A 22508-nucleotide genomic window follows, 5' to 3' on the forward strand; every position below is an offset into this window, starting at 1 on the left:
TTTGTTTATTCTCTATTATGGATAATGGTTGATTTTAATTGAAGTTAGTCCCTTACCCATACTGGGAAATTATTTAAAGAAGGCTTTGCCTAGACTCCCAAGATTTTAAACTCTGGAGTATGTTCTCCCATTTTTTACTGTTATACTCCCTTTTTCTTTTACAATCTCGTTGACAATCAGAGATTTTCTTGGTTTATATATTGGTTTTCTGTAAGTGTTTATCACAGGACCACAAAATATGTGTTGAAACCTCACTGTTTGTTAGGTCAGAAGTCTGGCACAATCTGAATGGGTTCCCTGCTTAGGGTACCACGGGCAGAAATCAAGGGTTGGCCAGTGGTGGTCTCACTGGAACTCAGGGTCCCCTTCAGGCTATGGCCTATTGTTGGCAGAGTTCAGTTCCTTGTGGTTGTGGGACTGAAGCCCCCATTTAAAGAGCTCATTAATTAGATTTGGCTCACCTGGATCATCTCCCGGTCTTAAGGTCAATTAAGTAGTAACCTTAATTACATCTGTAAAATCTGTTTTGCCATGCAATATAGCATAACCACAAGAGTAATACCAGGGCTCAGATATAATGGGGTCATTTTAGGATTCTGCCTACCACATTGATCTCTTTTTTTATTTTTTTGGTTAGAATTACATTCATCTGCATGCATCGGAAAGTCTAATTCTAATAGCTTAAGCAAAAATATAATTTTTCACATAAAAAATAGCGAAACAAATGATTGTTGATATCAGTTCAGTGGCTTAGTGACATCAGGACCAATAACTGTCATTCTCTTAGCCTGTCCTTCCTATGATTATTGTAACTCCAGCTATTAAGACCATATTCAAGTTGGGAAAAAAGAGAACATGAGAAGGATCAGAGCTGCATGAACTACATCTGTCTCCTTCATTGGGACAGCAAAACAAAACCAAGACAAAAAATACTTTTTAGAACTATATTTCTCACCGTATCTCCATTTATGTCTAACTAGCTAGAACTTGGTGAAGTTGCCACCTCTAGGTGAAGACAGGAAAGCAGGAATAGGAATTATAGTGATTGGCTTAAACCAGGATGATGAGAAGAAATGGATGCTGATGATGCAGTGAACACTGTCAGTTATACCTCATTTCTGGAAGGCAGAATGTGCTGTTGTGGAAGGAGTGCAGAATTGATAGAGTCAGGAGGTCTGTAATTCTGTCCCAGTTCTGGGAGATGGTTAGCTATGTGACCTTGATCTAGTCACAGAACCTCTCTGAGCCAGTTACTTTATCAAGTGAGAGAAATATTTTCTTTACTTATCTCAGGGTTACTGTAAAGATGAATTGAAATAACCCATGAAGTTCTTTCCATTCTGGAACTATATACTAATTGTACTTTTTGGTAACTGGTAAAAAATAAGACAATTTCATTGATTCTAAGAAATGTGTGTGTGTGTGTGTGTGTGTGTGTGTGTATCTCTATATATATATTTTTTGCGTTGGAGTCTCACTCTGTCGCCCAGGCTACAGTGCAGCACTGCAATCTCGGCTCACTGCAACCTCCACCTCCTGGGTTCAAGTGATTCTCTTGCCTCAGCCTCCGAGTAGCTGGAATTACGGGTGTATGCCACCACCCTTGGCTAATTTTCGTATTTTTAGTAGAGACAAGGTTTCACTATGTTGGCCAGTCTGGTCAGAAAATCCTGACCTCAAATGATCCACCCTCCTTGGCCTTCCAAAGTGCTAGGATTATAGGCATGAGCCACTGCACCCAGCCTTAAAAAATATTTTATCTTCTCTGAAATTAGATTAATTGTAAAATGCATCTAATTTATGTATGGTTGTAAAATATAGATAAGAAATTATCCACATCAGCTCCCCACTGTCACACAGGTAAAATATTAGTATTCTCATTTCAAAAAAAATATGAAGGAGAGTTAAACCAAGATGAATGTACCAAGATGGAATAAGTCAATATCTTCTGAGAGTTCAAGGAACTGGAAAATGTTTTGCAAACGTTAAAGCCTGACCTCCTACCAGAGCCATTCACTAATGTAATACACTGCTCAGGTACCTGGGGATGTCAGTCAAGGTCACTGCCTCAGGAATGCACCAAAGATCAGAGGCAATGCCTAACCAGTTTTTCAAGCCAAGTGTAACTTAGATTCTTGACTCTGAATGTGGAGCCATGGAATTATTAGATAGCAGAGCCATCGGGATTGATTATTTTGAAGGAAAATCACAAATAGAGTATTTTGTAATTATAACCTTGGGATATACATATATGTATGTATGTATATAAATGTGTGTGTTTATGTATATGCATGTATACACACATATACACACACCCAAACACACAAGTAATATGACTTTAGAGAAGGGAAGGCACCTAGGGTTAGGAGATTATGCTGTGTGTGATTATAAAACAAAAGAAGAGGGAGTTCACTTATGGAGAATCATAGATAGATGCTAACTCTGGTCACAATGTGACATTTGTTCCTTTTGGACTTCTTTCTCATACATGTTTGATTTGAGGCTGAGGTGTTCATTCTGTTTCCCAGTTTCCAATGGAAATTGGAAGAAGATTGGGTGGTTTCCTTTTGTTTTTTAAAAATAAAATATTTACATGAAAGAATGAAATTTTTCATAAGTTGAAATAATAAGAGCAAACAACCAGGATCACTCAACTCATTTTCTCTTTTAGGAGCATCAAGGTACCTGTTAATTAAGTGTGTGTGTGTGTGTGTGTGTGTGTGTGTATATTCTTCAGTGAACTCTGTTCAGGTTTTCTTAATGAGAATTCATGCCCCTTATCGAGGAAAAGAATGTGAAAGAAGGAAAGGGAAGAGAAGCACTGTTCAAGTCCTTAATCTGATTTAGTCTTTCTCACAGGATAATGGGGCCTTCCAGGCTTCTCTTTGATCTAGCAACTTATGAAACAAGCAGCAGGGTTATTTCAGCTTTCTGATTCAGCTTCTATGGCTCCTGTAGCCCACTATGACACAGATATCAGTGTATAAAAGCTTGATATTATCTTGTGTCATTGTGCTATGCACAATTCTGAGTGCATGGTAGATAGATGCTCAATAAGGTAGCTGAATATCTTGCGTTAGAAGAACGCTGTAAAGAAATATATAGAATTTATGTAGTCTGGTTTTCCCATTCTTCCTTTCTTTGTAGCTTTTGATTTGATCTTTAGTTGCTTGTCCTTGATTAAGAGAAAACTGAGGCCTTACTTGTGGGTTTGGAGTGGACACCAAAGATCTAGTTGAAGATGTTTCTGCATAAACTCCAAATAGATGCCTGGACAGGGGTTGCCAGTAGTCTCAAACCCAAAAAGTGGATGTGGAGATTTTCAAAGATGCCGCCTAGCTGAATACCTATGAAAAACAGGTAGACAGGGAAGATGGCCAAAGATTTAACAAACCCTTTTGGACCACCAACTAGGCACAAGTAATGTTTTTGTATTATATAGCATAGCTAACCTAACAAATCATTTTCCCAGCTCTGGAGCAATGGAATTAATCTATATGGCTGAGTGAACCCTTCCTTTTATTCTCAGATGATTTATAAAATTTCTAATTAATTTTCAGGACATTAGTATGAAATGACCTGTATTTTAGATGTCTGAACTAGTCTCTTTTTAAAAGTGAGCACGAGTCAGAAAGTAATGTTCCAGAGGAGGACTTCCAGTTCTGGTTATAATTGGTAACTAGCCATTCTGCTGCGAACAACCACAAAACAACAACATCTATGAGGCAACTATTTTCAGGCTTCGGTCAACAGGCAGCACAAGATTCTCTATCCTGAGGTGAGCCCGACACTCACCTTGGCTCTTTTCCAGTGAAGAGTTTCCTGACTGCAGCATAGTCAGCTGGAGTCTAAGCCAAGCACAGCAGTCCTGCTGAGCTAAGAAAACAGAGATCAGAGTTTGGGGCAATTGAAGCAGTTGGAATCTGTAGGACAGAGCACCAGAGGGCAGAGAGTTGGGGAGCAGAGAGCATGGGGATGGGGAGAGAGGAGCAGAAGTATGTCTGGGTGTACCCAGAGAACCCTTGGCCAGTTTAGAGTGCATAGGTGCATACTGAAACCATACAGAGCTTAATAGAGTGGCTGCTGGAGGATTGAGAATGGGACAAAGATACTGGACATCAGGCAGTAGTGGGGGACATTGGTGGTCCAGCCCAGCTACAGTGGAAAGAGCTCATTAATGTCTTATTAACATCTCAAGCATCCAACCAAGATATAGAAAGCCTGTGTCTTAGGGATAAGGACCATGTTCTCAAGGAGGGTCTGTACATTTTTTTCTATAAAGGGCCAGTAGTTATTATGGACGAGTAATTATTTTAGTCCCTGCGAGCCATACAGTATCTGTCACAGCTACTCAACTCTGCTATTGTAGATCAAAAGCAACCATAGACCATATGTAAACTAATGAGCGTAGCTGGTAAATATACTAATAATACAACTTTATTTACCAAAAAAGGCAGAGGGCCAGACTTAGGCTGTGGCTGTAGTTTGCCAGCCCATGCTCTAGAGTAAGATTTACTTTAAACTTACCCTAGCAAAGCCTAGAACCAAGCCCTGTGTATTAGTCAGGGTTCTCTAAAGCAACGGAATTAATAGGGTAGATTTATATATGAAGGGGAGTTTATTAAGGAGTATTGATCACAACGTGAAGTCCCATAAGAGGCTGTCTTCAAGCTGAGGAGGAAGGAATCCAATCCTTCGAGCTGAGGAGGAAGGAATCCAATCTGAGTCCCAAAACCTCAAAAGTAGGGAAGCCGACAGTGCAGCCTTCAATCCATGGCCAAAGGCCCAGGAGCCCCTGGCAAAGCACTGGTGTAAGTCCAAGAGTCCAAAAGCTGAAGAACTTAGAGTCTGATGTTTGAGGGCAGGAAGCATCCAGCATGGGAGAAAGATGAAGGTCAGAAAGATGAAGGTCAGAAGACTCAGCAAGTCTGGTCATTCCACTTGCTTTTGTCTGCTTTATTCTGGCCACACTGGCAACTGATTAGATGGTGCCCACCTAGATTGAGAGTAGGTCTGCCTCTCCCAGTCCACTGACTCAAATGTTAATCTCCTTTGGCAACAGCCTCAAAGACATATCTGGGAACAATACTTTGCATCCTTCAGTCCAATCAAGTGGACACTCAATATTAACCATCATACCCTGTCAAGATCTGCAGGGGAGACAGAGTTTAGAAATTGAGTCCTACAGCAATTAGAGGGCCTTGGGAAACAAATTAATCCAATGAAGTAGAAGACGAAGCTTTATATAAGCTCTAGGTGAGCAGCTCTTGGTCAAACTGCCTGCTGGAACAAAAATCAGTACTCTGCAGAGGAAAGTCAAATCCAGAAGGTCTTTGGTGTATCACCAACAATTATTAGGTGTGCAGAAAAACGAAAGAAAGCAAAAAAAAAAAAAAAAAAAAAAAGCCAAACAAACAAAAAACCTTAGGAAAGTATTACCCATAGTCAAGCAAAAATAAAACAACAACAACAATAACAACAAAAAAAAAACAAACCAAAAAAGTCAATAGTAACTAATCCCAAATGGTCCAAAGGTTGGATTTAGCAGACAAAGTCTTTAAAGCAGCCATTATAAATACGTTGAAAGAACTAAAGGAAAATATTGTCACAATGAGTGAATATATAAGGCATCGCAGCAGAGAAATAGAAACTACAAAAGAACATTCTAGAATGGAAAAGCTGAATAACTAACATACAAAATTCACAGGATAAGCTTATGGGTGAATGGAGGTGAGAAGAGAAAGAGTCAGTGAACGCAAGGGCAGACTAGCAGAAGAGAGGGAAAAGGGGCAGAAAAACACATTTGGAGAAATACTGACTCAATTTTTCCAAATTTAATGAAAAAACTGACAAACAGATTCAAGAAACTCCACTAACTTTGAGTAAAATGAGTTCACAGAAAACTACATCCAAATGCAGTTGCTGAAAATGAAAGATAAAGAGAAAATCTTGAAAGCCATTAGAGGAAAAAAGACACATTATATAAGCTCGAATAATTACATATAATCAACTGCTCCTTAGAAACATTCAGACCAAAAGGCAAAATACTGAAGGAAAAATTCTGTGTCTTGTGAAAAGTAGCCTTCAAAATCAAGGATGAAATAAAAGATGGACTGCTTTAGAGCAATGCTGTCGATATGCCATGAGGCTAGGTGTGGTAACTTGTCCCTGTAATCTCAGCACTGTGGGAGGCTGAGGCGGGTGGATTGCTTGAGCCCAGGAGTTTGAGACCAGCCTGGGCAACATAGTGAGACCCTGTCTCTATGGAAACATTTTAAAAAATTAACTGAGTGTGATGGTGTGCACTTATAGACCCAGCTACTCAGGAGGCTGAGGTGGGAGGATCATGTGAGCCTGCAGAGGTCGAGGCTGTAGTGAGCCGTGATAGTGCCCTGGTACTCCAGCCTGAGCAAGAGTGAGATCCTGTCTCCGTTAAAAAAGGAAGAAATATAGCATGGGCTGTTTATGTATGATTTTAAATTTTTTAGTAGTTTCATTTTAAAACATTAAAAGTGTCAGGTGAAAATAATTTTAACAGTATGTTTTACTTAAGCTAATACATCCAAGATACCATTTTAACATGAAAGCAGTATAAAATTATTAGATATTTTATACATTTTTATACTCTCCAAAATCTGGTGTACATTTTACACTTAAGTGAACAACTCATTCGGGTTAGCCACATATCAGTAGCCCCTGTGTCTAGTGTCTACTGTATTGGAATTGGATGATATAATTTTAGATCAAAGAGAAGGGGAAATGAACATATTTCCCTATATGCAGATTTCCTCCAAAGCTCTTTTACACAGAGTGTTTAAATTAACCTTCCTAAAACATTTACCAACATCTCAGAAGAGCTGAAGAGGCTACCTACTGTATATTAAGGCAAATTCATTCATTCATTCATTCGTTCGTTCATTCACCTGTTTACCCAACAAACATTTACTAAGAGCCATACCCTATTCTAAGAGTTAAAGACATCAAGAAGCAAAAGATCAAGTCCCTTTCCTCATATAGCCACATTAGCAAATAATTTCATTATAATTTGGTAAATGAGTATAGGTTAAGATAGTATCAGCATTCAGAAGATATGGGGGATAAAGAACCAGTGGAAAGTATGGTACTTTACTTACTGGAAGTTGAGGAGTACCACCATAGATCAGAGTTCTTGATTGCAAGCAACAGAAATTAATTTTGGCTAATATAAGCAGGAAAGAAGTCTATTGAAAGGTACAAAAGAGCTCATTGGATTGCCAGATGACTGTCAAACGTGGCTTGGAAAATAGGTAGGAGCCACAGGACCTAGCCAGCAGTGAACAAAGCCAGAGTCACACCATGGGTCTGATTAGGATGCCACACTTGTCACCATTTTCACGGAATTAGGTTGTGCCTGCTTCTGGGCTTGCATCAAGTTTCTGTTGTTCGCATGCCATGCCACTCTTGCATGTGTTCAAGGCCCTTGTACCTTTTAGCATTCCCTCAATATTCTAGCAGCCGTTGACAAAGCCTAGATTAATTACCAGGAGGGATGGAAAGATAATATTTTTTTCTCAAAAAAGAAAGGATTTTGGGTATTGAGCAGACAAAAAACAATGAGCATGCACATTATAAAGGTTTTATAGCAAAATAATTTGTGTTCTTTATCTTTGCATTCAGTGATTGCCACTTGGCATAAATGCTTGTTGAACCAAGCCTGAGATAATGATTGAGCTAAGACTTGAAGGTGAGCAGGAGCTCATGAAATAAAAATGTAGGGAAAATGTATCCTAAAGATAATATTTAATAATGTATTAAATATGAACAAGTGATCAAATAGGACAAAGTATATTCAAAAACACAGTCTTTCAAATAACTCAGTTCATCAGGAATATAGGGTTCACAAGGGGAGAGAATGACACATGAGATTAGAGAGGTGGATCAGGGCCGGATTCACAAAGTGCCTGCATTTATACAACAATTTTTATTGAGCTTCTAACATGTGCCAGGCACTGTGCTCAATGCTGAGGGCATAGCATGCAACCCCTGCTCTCAGGAATCCTTTGTTAATTTCTCATACCTCACTTTATCCTGTGAGGAGCCTTTGAGGAGCTGGAAGCAGAGCTGTGGCATAGCCATTTTCAGGTTTTAGGAAGATCACTCCAGCATGACAGGTTGGATAGTAGGTTGGAGCAGGTGATACTGAGGGCAGGAAGACAGGTAGGAGACTTGTAACTGTCTGCGTGAGAGATGATGAGGGGCTGAGCTAAAGCATTGGCAGTGGGAATGGAGAGGGTAGGCTCCAGAGCTCAAACTCGTTCTGAAACTTAGAGCTCCTTTTCCAGGGCACTTGACACCCTCTTCAGATGAGCAGAGTGTAACTCACTGTGGGCTAGACATGCCATTCCTACTCCCCCTTCCTAAATGCCTGTGCCCCACAGCTCTTTTGCTCACCCCTCCTTTCCAGCTTAGGGTACAGTTCAAGACCACCTATAGCTCAAGCTCTCAGAAGTCTCTTAACACTCTTACTTGCTGCTGTCCTACCTTTGGTGACTAACTGCCAGAATAGGATAGAGAGCAGAGGTTATTGTTTTAGGTTGCTGTCGTATCTCCCTGCAGTTGACAGCTGCTCGAGGGCAGAGATGCTGTTTTGTTCTTCCTTGCACCCTCAGGCCCTAGAATGGGCAGAAACAGTACATGTTCCTGAAGACTCTCGCCCCAGCTTTGTGTAACACACCAGAGGTACTGATGGCTGAAAAATTCCATCACCACGCTCCTGTCCAGCACTGTCTGAGGAAGGCTAATCTCCCTTAAGCACACTTCTTGAGTCACTCTCTGCTTTTAAACCTCCCACAGCTTCTCATTTCCCCTTGAACTCTTCTTAGCTTCTATGGTCAATCAATCCTTTCACTCCATATTCCCCCAGTAGATACCTCTGCTGTCATCAGACAGAGACTTGTTCAGACAGAAACACACCTCGTTAAGGTCTGCTTCTGATTCTTACTGTCACTTACGGTGATCCCCTGTCCAGAGGCTTCCCTCGCTGATCCCTCTGTTGGTCCAGAATCAAGGATATCCTTCAGATCTCAGAAACCCACCCAGTCCCATATGGTTCCAGCTCTCAGACATCTCCCTACAGCTAAATTGTGGCACTCCCAGCATGTCCTTTAGCTGGGGCAGTTATTCTGGACTTGTATTTTCTGTTCTCTGGATCCTTTTTTCCTCAGCTGTGTTGAGAGCTGCTTGAGGGTTGCTGTCTCAAGGGTAACTGGTACATTTCCAGACATGTAGGTCTCACAAAAGCAATTAGAGGACTGTCATAAGACAAAACTACTTCTGTGACCCCCATCTTATCAGACAATTGCATTCTCCCTTCTACAAATTTTTGTATATAAGCAATGCTGAGAAAGAAGTAGCTCTCTGAAATGGCAACTCCAAGACTTCATTGAAACTTTTAACATCTGTTGGTCAATCCTCCTGCTGATACTGAGTCACCACTCATTTGTGGTGATTCTAAACCTCATTTTATGATTCACATTCTAAAAATGGGGTGAGGTTTTTACCAAGAAACTAATTCCAGTATGAACTTAACCTCACAATTATTGTGTTCTTCTGTGGGTTTCTAGCTGCTAGCACAGCACTTTTCAAGGTCTAATTTCTTATGGCTTATTGGTGTGGCTCTTCTATGGCAAATACCTAAAATCCATTTTATGGATTTATAGTATAGAATATGATAGGGGGTTCCATGTGATCAATTTTTTCCACCAGTCTTCATTGGGACCAGTCATTGTCTGTCACCAGCCCATGTCTGGTCTGGGACATGTGAAGGAAAGACAGATAAAGTTTTGGGGCTCTTTTTTCGTTCATACATTCTGAGGAATGGTCTTGGTTCCTTGGCCAGAGTGCACCTATATCTATAATGAAGAGGATTTAGAATCTGCCTTCTGGGCACTGTAGCTGAGCAAGTGACTCTACTTAGTATCTAGAACTTCTTGAACAATGACTGAAACCAGAATCTGCACATGATAGAAATGGAGTGGTTTCATGAAATCTGCATTCTAGTCCCAGGACTTCTACGAACAAGTTATGCAACCTTGGGCGAGTCATTTAACAACAGCAGCAGTGCTGGCGGTAGTTAACATTCATAAAGGGTTTGGAATGGAGCCTGGGGCCCAGTAAGCCCTCTGTAAGGTCACCTACTGTTTTCATTGTCATTGTTACAGAGGGTTTATTACATCCAGTCCTGAGTACTTGGCGTACTTATCTCATTTAATCCTCAGAATTATGGAGTGAGTTTTTAAATTCTTGCTGTACAAGAGTAAACTGAAGCTTAAAGAGGTTGAGTTATGAGTCCAAGACTGTAAAGGACTCCAAGACTGTATAGGACTCAAATCCAAACAACCTAACTCTGGGCCCATGATCACAATCCCTATTGGTGCACCTGATTTCCTTGGGCCTCAGTTTTCTCATAACACCTGAAATTGTTGATCTTTAAAACCTTCCAGTTTAAAAATTTTAAATATTTTCCCCTTACCTTCACCTTCCTCCCCTATTTGCTTCCCTACCCCACTTATCCATGACGTTTGCTGGGTTCGTCATCACAGGATCGGCAGGATGTTTTCCCTGTTGAGTGATGACACTGCATGTGTCAGCATAGGGACTTGTTTTGTGTGTGTATGTGTGTGTGTGTGTTTTTTTTTTTTTTTTTTTTTTGAGTCTGCAGTGGGGCTGGTTTACATGCTGCTGTCGTTGAAAGAGGAGGAATCTGACTCTTCAATTTTACTGCCTTATCTTGGCCCGCAGCCATTACCACATTGACACACATTTGACAGGGCTTGAGAAAGGCATCATAGGCAGAAGCCAGTGGGAATCAGCTCTTCGTGCTTGTGGACCCTGTGCTGCTCTCTGGTAAGATCTGGTTTGGGAGACCTGCTCTCTCCAGGCTGTCTGCATATGTCTGGCCTTGTGGTTGGCAAGGATCTTAGGAGAGGGACTTGGAGAAGAGGCTTCTGGGCTTTCCATCCTTTATATAGCTTGGGGTGTGCTGGCAAACTTTCACACGGGGAGTTTCCCGGACATTTCTTTACAGTTCCATTGTAATTGATATTTGTAAAGTACTTAAGTTGGGTGATAGCCTATGGATACTGTATTCTGTTTTACCTTTTTGTGGCTGTGACCCCAGGGTTAGAGTGTTTTGGCTGCAGAAGACCTGGACTCAAGGGTTGGATCTATCACTTCTTGGAGTGATAGGAGTGACCTTACACAGGGAACGTCGAACACACATGGCTTCAACTTGATGATTATTTGGGTGAGACCTTATTATGAAAAAAAGTCAGTTAGCCACTGTGCTGAGATTTGTAAGCTCTTCCACTTAGGAGCCTAGAGGAAGCATTTTAAGAACTTTAGAGTACCAAAAGGGCCTGGAAACACTAAAAGTGTTAGGTAAGTCACTTAATTTTTCTCAGCCCAAATTTTTTTATCCATAGAAGAATTAGAGTACTACGTGTCCTACTCAACAAAATGGCTAATGAATCAAGTGAAGTATGGTATGAAAATGTGTTTCTGAAAATTATAAATTCTATATAAACATTAGTGGTTTTTAGAAAGCATCGTGTGCCAAAACTAATTATTTTAAATAACAAAAAAGCAAAAGCTATTAATGTTTCTACTGATTTTCCCACGTAGAGATTATTTACTGCAGATGATAACCTATAGTAAAATTTCCTAAAGTTTTCATTGTGCACCAGTTGGAAGGCTGTGAGTTAAGTTGTTCTAGAAACTATCTGAATATTGTGTATATTCAGTTAATAAGAACTGATATTCAAGGTATATAGTAGCTCTTTTGTGGAAGCACATTTGTTTTGGATAAATTCCGATTTTATTAATTCATTATTAGATCAAGAACTAGGTTCAAGTTGTAAGAAGATGTTATTATCATAAACAAAATTATGTCAATTAAGAATCTTTCTATATTCCTGGAAGATAATTGTGGTGTGAGCAAAGGCTAGACCATTGTAACTAATTTAAATAGGCCTAGATTGAAAATGTTTCTCTAACTCACATTTTTCACTAGAACAGATATTCCCTATCCTCTTACTACAAATGAATAAGATCACTTCATTTCTATTTTTCTTGATTGATAAATGATGCTTGGAGGTACCATTTCTGCCAAAGATTTAAATCAGACTTACAAAGAGTTACTTGCCTAAGGCAAGAGACTGGACTAATTTAATAGAAAAAGAACATGCTTTTATTTTGCCAGCTGGTAAAAGAAAGTGAAAGCGTTTTGAAAAGTTTTAATATTTGTTTTGCAATGATAGTATTATAGATGACAATATTTCTAAAATACAATAATTAGGGAAATTAGAGAATCTAATTGCTGAAATTTGTGTAATTATTTACAAGTGTGATATGAAGACTTACCTAGAAACCTTGATGCTAAAGACAGACATTTCAATATAAAAGTTGAGGGCATGACAGGAACAGAGTGAAGTAAGGCAAGTTGGAAACCACCCCAGGCCGCCTTGTGGGCAGCGCTAAAAGCCCTAGACCTATGTGGATTCAGTATAACGTGATGGTTATCCTTTTACATTTTTTGTTTGTTTGTTTGTTAAACAGATTTCTGCCTGGCAGATTAACCAACGGCAAGAGGGGCTGATCTGTCTACATTCTGAGTACTGCCCTTGGCAAGACACCTAGAACAGACCCCGGACCCAAGTCCACCGTACTGCCGTACCCCTACCCCAGCCCACCCCAGACAGTATTCTGGGGTTCACCTGAGGTCAGCAGTGTGAAGATGACCAGTGCCTTTTTAGCATGACGACTTTGGACCATGTGATTGCCACCCACCAGTCAGAATGGGTCTCCTTCAATGAAGAGCCACCCTTTCCTGCCCACTCGCAGGGTAAGGAGTGCCTTCATTTCCTGAAGCGAAGAGATTGTCAAACAGCCATGTCTATTTGTTATGGCTTCTACTTGATTATTCTTTGGGTGGGATCTTAATATAGAAAAAAGAGTCAGTTTCTTTCTTTCTTTCTTGAGATCTTAGAATCGTAAGTGGAAGAATTTACACACAGAAGAAGTGTCTTGGAACCTTAGGGCCCTAAAAAGAAGCTTGGAAACACCAAAAGTATTGGCTCTTTTCTCCCAAGAAACAAAAACCTAATATTTACCAAGTGCTTTACTTTCAGCCTTTTAAAAATGTAGTTGTTAAAAGTAGTTGTTAAAAATGACAGCTCTGGAACCGGAGTGCTTGGGTTCAAAGCCCTGTTGCACCAGGAATGAATGATACGCTTTTGGGTAGATTATTTATTTAACCTCTCCAAGCATAGTTTCATTATCTGTACAGTAGGAATAATCAGTACCCATCTCACAGGTTGTTGTGAGGCTTAAGTGAATTCATACATAAAAGTGCTTAGAGCAGTGCCTGGCATGTGGAAAGAGCTCAGTATGGTCATACTTGATCATAAGGAGGATGACTGTATTGACTTTAGAGAACTTGTGCTCAGGGATGAAGGTCAAGGTAGGATCCAGGAGATATTTGCATAGACATGTCAGTTGATTCTGTTCTACTGCAGCTACCAGTGCCTACTGAAGTCATCCCACCTTCATTTATAACACCTAGGAAGTGTGAGTCAACAGGTATGCTCTCCAATATGGTGGCCATGTGATTATTGAGCTCCTGAAATGTGACAAGTCTGAATTGGGATGTGCTGTAAGCATCAAATACCTACACTAAATTTCAAAGACCTAGTTTAAGAAAAAAATTAAATAGCTAATTAATTTTATATTTATTACATGTTGAAATTACAAATTTTCAACATATTGGGTTGAAAGGTATATTATTAAAATACTTTCTCCTGTTGTGGTTAATTTTTTTCATGTGGCTACTAGAAAATTTAAAATTACATATATAGCTCACATTTTATTTCTGTTTGACAGAGCTGTAGAGGCTTTGAGTACTTGCAGATGGACCAGTTGGCTAGTGATGGGAGAAAAGATTTTTATATTAATTATTTGATTAACAAATTTCTAAAGAAAAATTGACTTCTTTTGTTGTACAGCTGATGAATTTCAGCATATGTATAGATTTGTATATCTACCACCATAATCAGGATATAGTTTTTGTTGTTGTTGTTGTTTTGAGACGGAGTTTCGCTCTTGTTGCCCAAGCTGGAGTCCAGTGGCGCAATCTCGGCTCACTGCAGCCTCTGCCTCCCGGGTTCAAGTGACTCTCCTGCCTCAACTTCCCAAGTAGCTGGAATTACAGGCATGTGCCACCGCGCCCAGCTAATTTTGTATTTTTAGTAGAGACGGGGTTTTGCCATGTTGGTCAGGCTGGTCTTGAACCGCTGACCTCAGGTGATCCACTCACTTCGGCTTCCCAAAGTGTTGGGATTACAGGTTTGAGCCACCACACCTGCCCAGTTTTTTTAATTTTCAAAAAAAAAATTTGAAGTCTGTTAAATTTTCTAGGGCCAATCAAGTGATACAGGGCTACAGGAATAGCCTCTAGGTTACATTCACCTGATCATTAGTGCACACGGGTTTGCACCTGGTGTCCTGTGGCTGTGTATAGCATAGACTGCAAAGAGTTTGAAATTTGAATTTGAATGTCTTCTGACAAAAGTGCTCCTGTTTAGCCACAGTCTCCACCAGTCCCTTTTGCCTTTCACTTGTCCCACTTGATGCAGGTGTATTTCTTGCTTGACCTCTGTAAGCACTTTCCTTTGTGACCCCCAAGCACTGGAGTAGATGCTGGGATAAGAATAGTGAAGAAGGCTGCTAGTCTCTGCCTGCCAGGGTACTGACTGGAGACATGCTGAGCTTACAGCGTTTACACATGACTAGGGAAACAGTCGTTTCACATAGAGTCAGATGGGTGTGGCTCTTTCTTCTCCCCACTCACTGCAGTGGCGAGTCATGCTGGCACCCCATGGCCATCTTTAGTTTTTGCCTCCATGAGATGGCTCTGAAGAGCGGCCTTCCTCACATGATGGTGGCGACTGGTATCTGTTTCAGGGGGCACGGAAGAGCACCTCCCAGGACTGTCATCTTCCCCAGACCAGTCTGAGAGCTCCTCTGGGGAGAACCATGTGGTGGATGGAGGCTCTCAAGACCATTCCCACTCGGAGCAGGATGACTCCTCTGAAAAGATGGGCCTCATCTCTGAAACAGCTTCCCCACCTGGGAGCCCTGAGCAGCCCCCACCTGACCTGGCCTCGGCCATCAGCAGCTGGGTTCAGTTTGAAGACGACACGCCCTGGGCCAGCACATCTCCACCTCATCAGGAAACAGCTGAGACAGGTGAGGGGGTAGGAAGGGCCTGGCTTGGTTATGTGCTCAGCAGGGATGCTTTTCAGTGAGAGGTCTGTAGGGCTGCCAGGATTCCATTTCACCTGCCCCCTGCCCCTGAAGCACCAGTCGCACAGGGGAGAGCAGACGGAGTTCTCATCTGGTTTAATTCTGTATCTTGTTTTTGTTGACATAAGCATACAAAAGAATTTATGTGTTCTAGGACATTTCTAGAACTTTACTCTTGTCCCTGGCTGTTGACTTGTCTTTAAAATAATGCATATATATTTTTCTGTTAGGGATTGGAATTATATTTACTCAGCCCCTAAACTGTAAGCACCTTACATATAGAGATGAATGTTTCTGCTGGGTGTGGTGGCTCACGCCTATAATTTCATCACTTTGAGAGGCCGAGATGGATGGCTCACTTGAGGTCAGGAGTTTGAGACCCACCTGGCTAACATGGAGAAACCCGGTCTCTATTAAAAGTACAAAAATTAGCTGGGCATGGTCACGCACTTCTGTAATCCCAGCTACTCAGGAGGCTGAGGCACGAGAATTGCTGAACCTGAGAGCAGAGGTTGCAGTGAGCTGAGATCGCACCACTGCCCTCCAGCCTGGGTGACAGAGCGAGACTCTGTCTCCAAAAAATAAAAAAAGAGAAATGAATGTGTGTGAACGTGTGGACCACTGACCGTGTCTAAGCATGTCACCAACAGGATTTGTTAAACATGGATATTCTCACACTTCAGAACTCTTGAATCCGAATCCTTATGGGTAGGGGTGGTTGTATATGAGAAATCTCTTATTTTGTGGCATTTCAATGGCCAAAAGCTGCACTGGGGAGCTTAGTAAAGCTGTAGGACTTGTTAGTCCCCACCCTGGTGACGTAGCTACTTCTTTGTTGTGCACTGAAGTATGCCACAGGTGATTTGGATAAGCTTTGGGACTGTATTAGTTTTCTATTTGCTGCTGTAACAAGTCACCACAAGTGTAGTGGCTTAAACAACATGAGTTTATCATCTTATTATTCTGTATTTCAGAAGTCCGTCATGGGTGTCACTGGGCCAAAATCAAGGTGTTGGCAGGGCTGCGTTCCTTTCTGGAGGCTCTAGGGGAGAGTCTGTTTCCTGGCCCTTTCCAGCTTTCAGAATCTGTCAACATTCCTTGGCATATGGCCCCTTCCTCTGTCTCTGAAGCCAGGAATGTGGCATCTCTCTGTGCCTTTCTTCTGAAGTCACATCTTTCCCTGACATCTGCCTCTATCTTCCATTCAGGACCTCTGTGGTTACATTGGGCTGACCAGGCATTAAGGACCTCTGTGGTTACACTGGACTCACGAGGATTATGTCCCCATCTCAAGGTCCTTAACATAATCACATCAGTAAAGTTCTTTTGCCATATAAAGTAACACATTCACAGGTTCTGGAAATCAAGATGTGGACATCTTGGGGTGGAATGGGAGGCATTATTCTCTCTACCACAGAGACCTACTAGCAAAAAGCAGGGTTGGTATATTTTTCTGTTGGTGTGTTAAATGTTTTGCTAGTGTCACTTTTAAGCCTGATTCCTTTGTTTTTCAATGTGTTTTCAATACCAATAAAAATGATTTTAAGAAAATATAAAACAATTCTGTTACAAACATTCATATTTTTATGTAATAATTTGCACATTTATGTCTATTTTTTCATATTTAAGCATCAGATTTCCATTTTTTTTTTTGAGAGGGAGTGTTGCTCTGTTGCCTAGGCTGCAGTGCAGTGGCACAATCTCAGCTCACTGCAACCTCTGCCCCTAGGGTTCAAGTGATTCTCATGTCTCAGCCTCCCGATAGTTGGGATTACAAGCACCTACCACCACGCCCGGCTGATTTTTGTATTTTTAGTAGAGACAGGGTTTCGCCATGTTGGCCAGGCTGGTTTCAAACTCCTTGACCTCAGGTGATCCGCCTGCCTTGGCCTCCCAAAGTGCTGGGATTACAGGTGTGAGCCAGGGTGCCCAGCCTAAACATCAGATTTCTGCATGAATTGTCGTTGAGTCATGACTCTCAGTGTAGCATAGAAGAAGTGACAGGCCCAGACAGGCTTCCCTTCCTGAACACCTAACTCTGAGAAGGCCCTGGGCTAAGCGTTGATGCATGTAGGAAAAAGTTACTGAACACTGGGCAGTGAATGAGCACAGAAGTGTGTTCCTTCTGCTTAATATGATACATTTACTGCATACTTATTGTCTCAGTTTCTGTGCTCAGTGCCTTAACTACATCATCTCATGTACTCCTTACAACAATTGTATGAGGAAGGTATTTATATTAATCCATATTACATATGGTGGAGGAGACTCAGCCAGACAGTGCTTTGGGAATTCAACCAAGGTTGTGTGCTAGGAAATGGCAGGAGAGCTTCTGCACCAGGCCAACCGGCCCCAAGGTCTTGGAGCAGCCTTCGGATGCCCTGTGCTCTCCTTTCCTTTGCCTCACTCTTCCTGCTGCTGCTGCTGCTCTAGTACTCTCTGCTCCCTCATTACCCAGGAGGCAGTGGGGGCAAGGAATGGAAGGTAAGTGATGGATGGGGTGCTCTTTCTCCACTTTGCTGCCCTAAAATGGCCATGCCTTCAGGTCATGGATTATATCCATGGCATTCAGATTCTTTCACATCTTATCTTTAGCCTCAAAGATTTCCTGATTGCTCAAAACTATTTATATGATAGTCAATTTGCTCAACTCTTCACTGATTTTTCCAAAATTAATTTTGAGATTAGTTATAATTATGTTGCCCCCATCTGACTGAGGATCTTATCTTGTGACTGACAGTGCTTTTGATATATTGTGAAAGCTTTACCCTTTAAGGCAGCAATTCACAATCTGGCCCATAGTCCTTGGGGTCTCCTAAGATCCTTTCAAGGGGTCTTTCAGGTTAAAATCATTTTCATTCTAATTCTAAGATGTTATTTGCCTTTTCACTGCTTTGACATTTGCATTGATGGTAAAAAAGTAACAGCAGATAAAACTGTTGGCCATTGTCTACTCATAGTAAAGCAAAATGTCTATTTCACCCAACAATATCTTTGATGAGGCAGTAAAAATTATGAATTTCTTAAAATTGTGATTCTTGAGTGTGTCTTTTTAACATTCTCTGTGACAGATTGGGAAAAAATACGTGAAACACTTTTGCTCCATATCAAACCGTAATAATTGTCTTGAAAAAAAGGTATTTTTTTAATTTTTAAGAATTCAGTTTAAAAATTAAAGTTAATTTAAAATTATTAAAATCACGTAATGCAAAAATTTCTTAATGAACAAAATATCAGTATTTTAAAGACAAGATCCAACTAACACTTGCATGACTATGCCACACTTGGCCCACCCTTATCCTGGACCTGGTGTTGCAGGAATTTTCCTAAAGTTCAGTTAAAGGTGGGGTCCTTGTCCATCCCACGGCCATGAAAATTCAAGCTCGCAGATGGTTTGAAGGGTAAGTGAGGCGGGCTTTATTGGGTGAAAAGGAAAAAAGAGGGGAAACAGGGGCTCTGAGCAAGGCCAGAATTTATCTAGCGCACCTCCAGCCCGCAGCTCAAATCCCAGGTTCCACACAGGAAGAGGAGGGGCCAGGCTCTTCCCCGCTGCAAGTGGCACAAACTGCTACGGCTCCACCCCAGTGCACAGGCCAGTTGGAGTTTTTCCGGGGACCTCCTCCCCGCTGGCTGTCTCACTGGTTCTAATAGAATTTCATTTACAGAAATAGTCAACCTGTGAGCCGTGGTTTGCTGCTTTGATTTTGATTTGATATTTTTAATATACTGCGTTAAAATGTTGTTTTCATTACTGAGTTTTTTGGCATCCCCTTAAATTTTACATCCGAGGTAAGTGTGTCACTGGCCTTAACCCAATCTCAGCCCTGCATTGTCCTAAGAATTTAAGATTTATTAATATTACCAGAGAATAAATCAAGAAATGACAGTGTTCAAATGCATGAAAGCATAATTTTGAAAACTGCTCAAGTATGACTAATTCCATCTGTTCATATGTGTGAAAATTTAACTCAGCCCGGTGGAGATGGAGTTCTCTACCTTAGGAGGGTCCTGTAGGATGGGTTCGCAGCAGACTTGATGCCCAGTCTGTAGGCAAGAAGCAGAAATAAACCATGTGTAGGGCCGGTCCCACCTCAAGAAGTGTTTCTAACCTAGAAACCCAAGGAGCGTAGGGGATGGTGCGCAGCATTAGAGTGGTAAAGAAAATGGTAATAAACCCAAGGGTCCAGTTCCAAATTTTCTGCCAATACCCAACTTGACCCATCAGTGAACCTAAACTGAATGAGAAGCTGCAGGGTACATTCCTATTACCCAAAGTAACCTCTCCCACATAAGCTAATTCCCTCTTGGGTTTCCTCCCATAGATTGTGTTTGACAATAAGGATAGAGTAATTGGCAGAGCTAAGGCCAATTACACAGGAGAGACTAGGCGTTAGCCCCTGCCTCCTGCCCCCACATAGTGGATAATATAGACATTCCCCAAGTTACACAGTCATTCCATTCTGGAGGCTGTTGTGCAGCTCAGATTTTAATTTGAATCTAAAATGTTTGAGTACATGTGCTGTATATTGCAATAATACCACCTATGTAACTGCAGGCATTATGCAGAAATAGCACAGATGTTTGCAGCAAGTAGAGACGTGTGAGACTTGCTGCAATCACTGCTGCCTGCTCTGTTGTTTTGGCAATACTAAGCTGAGTAATGGCTCCCAAAGACATCAGGTTGTCCTCCCTGGAACCTATAAATATGATGATGTTTGGGAAAAGGGTCTTTGTAGATGAGATTAAGGATTTTGAGATGGGGAGATAATCCTGGATTATGTGTGGGCCTTAACTGCAATCACATGCATCCTTATGAGAGTGGCAGAGGGCGATTTTGCTTACACAGAAGAGAAGGCACTGTGGAGATGAAACAGAAAGAAATTTGAAAATGCTGATCTTAAAGATGTAGTGACGAAGCCACAGCCAAGGAATGCTGGCAGCCACCAGAAACTGCAAGAGACAAGAAACAGATGCTTCCCTAAAGCCTCTGTGGGGAGTGCAGTTCTGCTGACATGTTGATTTTAGCACAGTGATTCTCATCCCAGACTCTGGCCTCCAGAACTATGAGAGAATAAATCACTGTTGTTTTAAGATACCAAGTTTGTGGTAATTTGTTACAGCACCCATAGAAAACTAATGTACTAAGTCTCTAAAATCTTAAAATGGAACCTTTTGCATAAGGCTGAGAATGAGTCAGTCTGAATTAGGGGAGCATCTGTAATGATGGAGGACTTTTCTTTTCTTCTTTTTTTTTTTTGAGATGGCGTCTTGCTCTGTTGCCCAGGCTTTGGAGTGCAGTGGCGCCATCTCGGCTCATGATGCAGGGTATTTTTTAAGGAGATGTGTGCATGTCACTGTGCTTTGTCCCTAAACCTTACAGCTCCTTGTAATTTACTCATTGAGTCACCAGATATTTACTAACCACTTCCTCTGTATAGTTCTGCTAGGTGTGGATATTCAAAGACATAGCACAGTGCTCAGAATTGAGCAGAAATCCACTGGGCTTCTTTCTGGATCCTCTAGTAGGAAACCAGAGCCAACCTGTGCTCCTGTGATTACCATCTCTTGTGGTTGTCTTTCAACCACTACTTGTCTTTTTGTTTTTAAGTTTTTTTTTTTTTTGAAATGGAGTCTCGCTGTGTCACTCCGGCTGGAGTCCAGTGGCGTAATCTCGACTCACTGCAGCCTTCCTGGGTTCAAGTGATTCTCCTACTTCAGCTCCCAAATAGCTGGGATTGCAGGCACGTGCCACCACATCTGGCTAATTTTTGTATTTTTAGTAGAGACGGGTTTCACTGTGTTGGCCAGGCTGGTCACGAACTCCTGACCTCAAATGATCTGCCCTCCTTAGCCTCCCAAAGTGCTGGGATTACAGGCATGAGCCACCGTGGCTGGCCTACATTTTTCATTTCATACAGCTGAGAATTTGGAACTGGCTCTGAGGAAGCAAAGGAAGAAGTGGATGATGGGAGAATTACTTGCCTGAGCAGTTCATTTTATGACAGGTGCCTCTATTGTCTCTTCCTGTGAAGGGTAAAAATCAGAATTTAAAGCAACTTCCCTTGTTAGTTATCATTTACTTCTGGGGGTTCTCCAAAGCTCTTACTCAGTTTTATCCTGTTTTCTTCACTTGGAGAAAGTGGGCACTACTGACCTAGGATAAACTTTTGTCTAAATTGGCCACCTAGCTGTGGGCCAAGTAGTGCCCATTTTGCCCACAGCTAGGTGACCAACTTAGACAAAATGGCCCTCTCGTGCTTTTTGTCTAATCTGACCACAGAGAAATGATTTGCCCATCAATTTCTCATTTATCTACTCTAAAATGCTCTTCTTAGTTTATTAACTTCCATCAGTCAGATGTTAGATCTATTTTGGGCTATAGCTTCACTCATGTAGACTGAGCAAACTCTTTTTAGCATGGATAACACAAGAATGAAAAGGAATTAGGGCAAGAGAGATGTTTGGTGTGCTGTATTTAAATGCAAAAATTTGGAACCTTTGGTGAAGTTTGGAATATGTAGGTGTGTCTCTGTGCATGCAAGAAAAAAAGTTCAGCCAGAAAAAAAAAAGGATCAGTGGAAACTAATTTTTGGCTTTAACCCTTTTCCCAATCACATCAGCATCACCGGAACAAGCTGACTCTTTCCTATATATAATATATAGTTGTAATGTTTAGCTTCTTCCCGTTTTACTCTTCATACTCCATTTACTTCTATTAAGAGCCCATACTTTCTGATCAGATGTCTTCATGTCAGGAGAGATGTAACAATGTTTATCTTGGTACCTGTCTCATGCAAACCCTCTGTGGATGTTGTTTTGTGAGAAGGTCGTAAGAGAAAAAGGTGGTGGGAGGAGAAGGAGGAGGAGAAGTGGAACTGATCAGTGCTGTTCCTAGTTTTAATTTCCAGAAGAAAAAGTGAAACCTTCCTTAGCCAGCTGTTTCGTACCTGAACATCCTGGCTTGCAGAGAGAAGTTGGGAAAGAGAATAGCACACACACACACACAGAGGGAGCAGTGAGGTTATCCGGGATGTTCCTTTCCCATCCCCCAATTCCCTTTCTTCCTCTCTTTGAAGTTTTTCTGGCAGATGAAGAGTAAAAAACAAAAGAATACATCTTTTAAACTGTGCCACCTAAGAATAAAGCCAAGCGAGCATTGGACTTCCGCC

At 41.3% G+C, this 22508-nt stretch overlaps 1 protein-coding gene across 4 annotated transcripts in view; it reads left to right on the top strand.

The window, feature by feature from the left end:
- STON2 (stonin 2) overlaps window positions 1-22508 on the top strand; it is a 169257-nt gene that overhangs the window by 25978 nt on the left and 120771 nt on the right. For 3 of the 4 annotated variants that reach the window (XM_017961421.3, XM_031667930.1, XM_031667932.1), the window contains 2 exons: window positions 12595-12880; window positions 14998-15282. In XM_017961421.3, the coding sequence (XP_017816910.2) occupies window positions 12793-12880; window positions 14998-15282 (373 nt within the window). In that variant the 5' untranslated portion in view covers window positions 12595-12792. Of the gene's footprint in view, window positions 1-6488; window positions 10885-12594; window positions 12881-14997; window positions 15283-22508 lie in introns of those variants that run through there. The other variant, XM_031667929.1, reaches the window with a different exon arrangement.

The sequence above is a fragment of the Papio anubis genome, chromosome 7 (genome assembly GCF_008728515.1).
Source record: "Papio anubis isolate 15944 chromosome 7, Panubis1.0, whole genome shotgun sequence".
Lineage (NCBI taxonomy): Eukaryota > Metazoa > Chordata > Mammalia > Primates > Cercopithecidae > Papio > Papio anubis.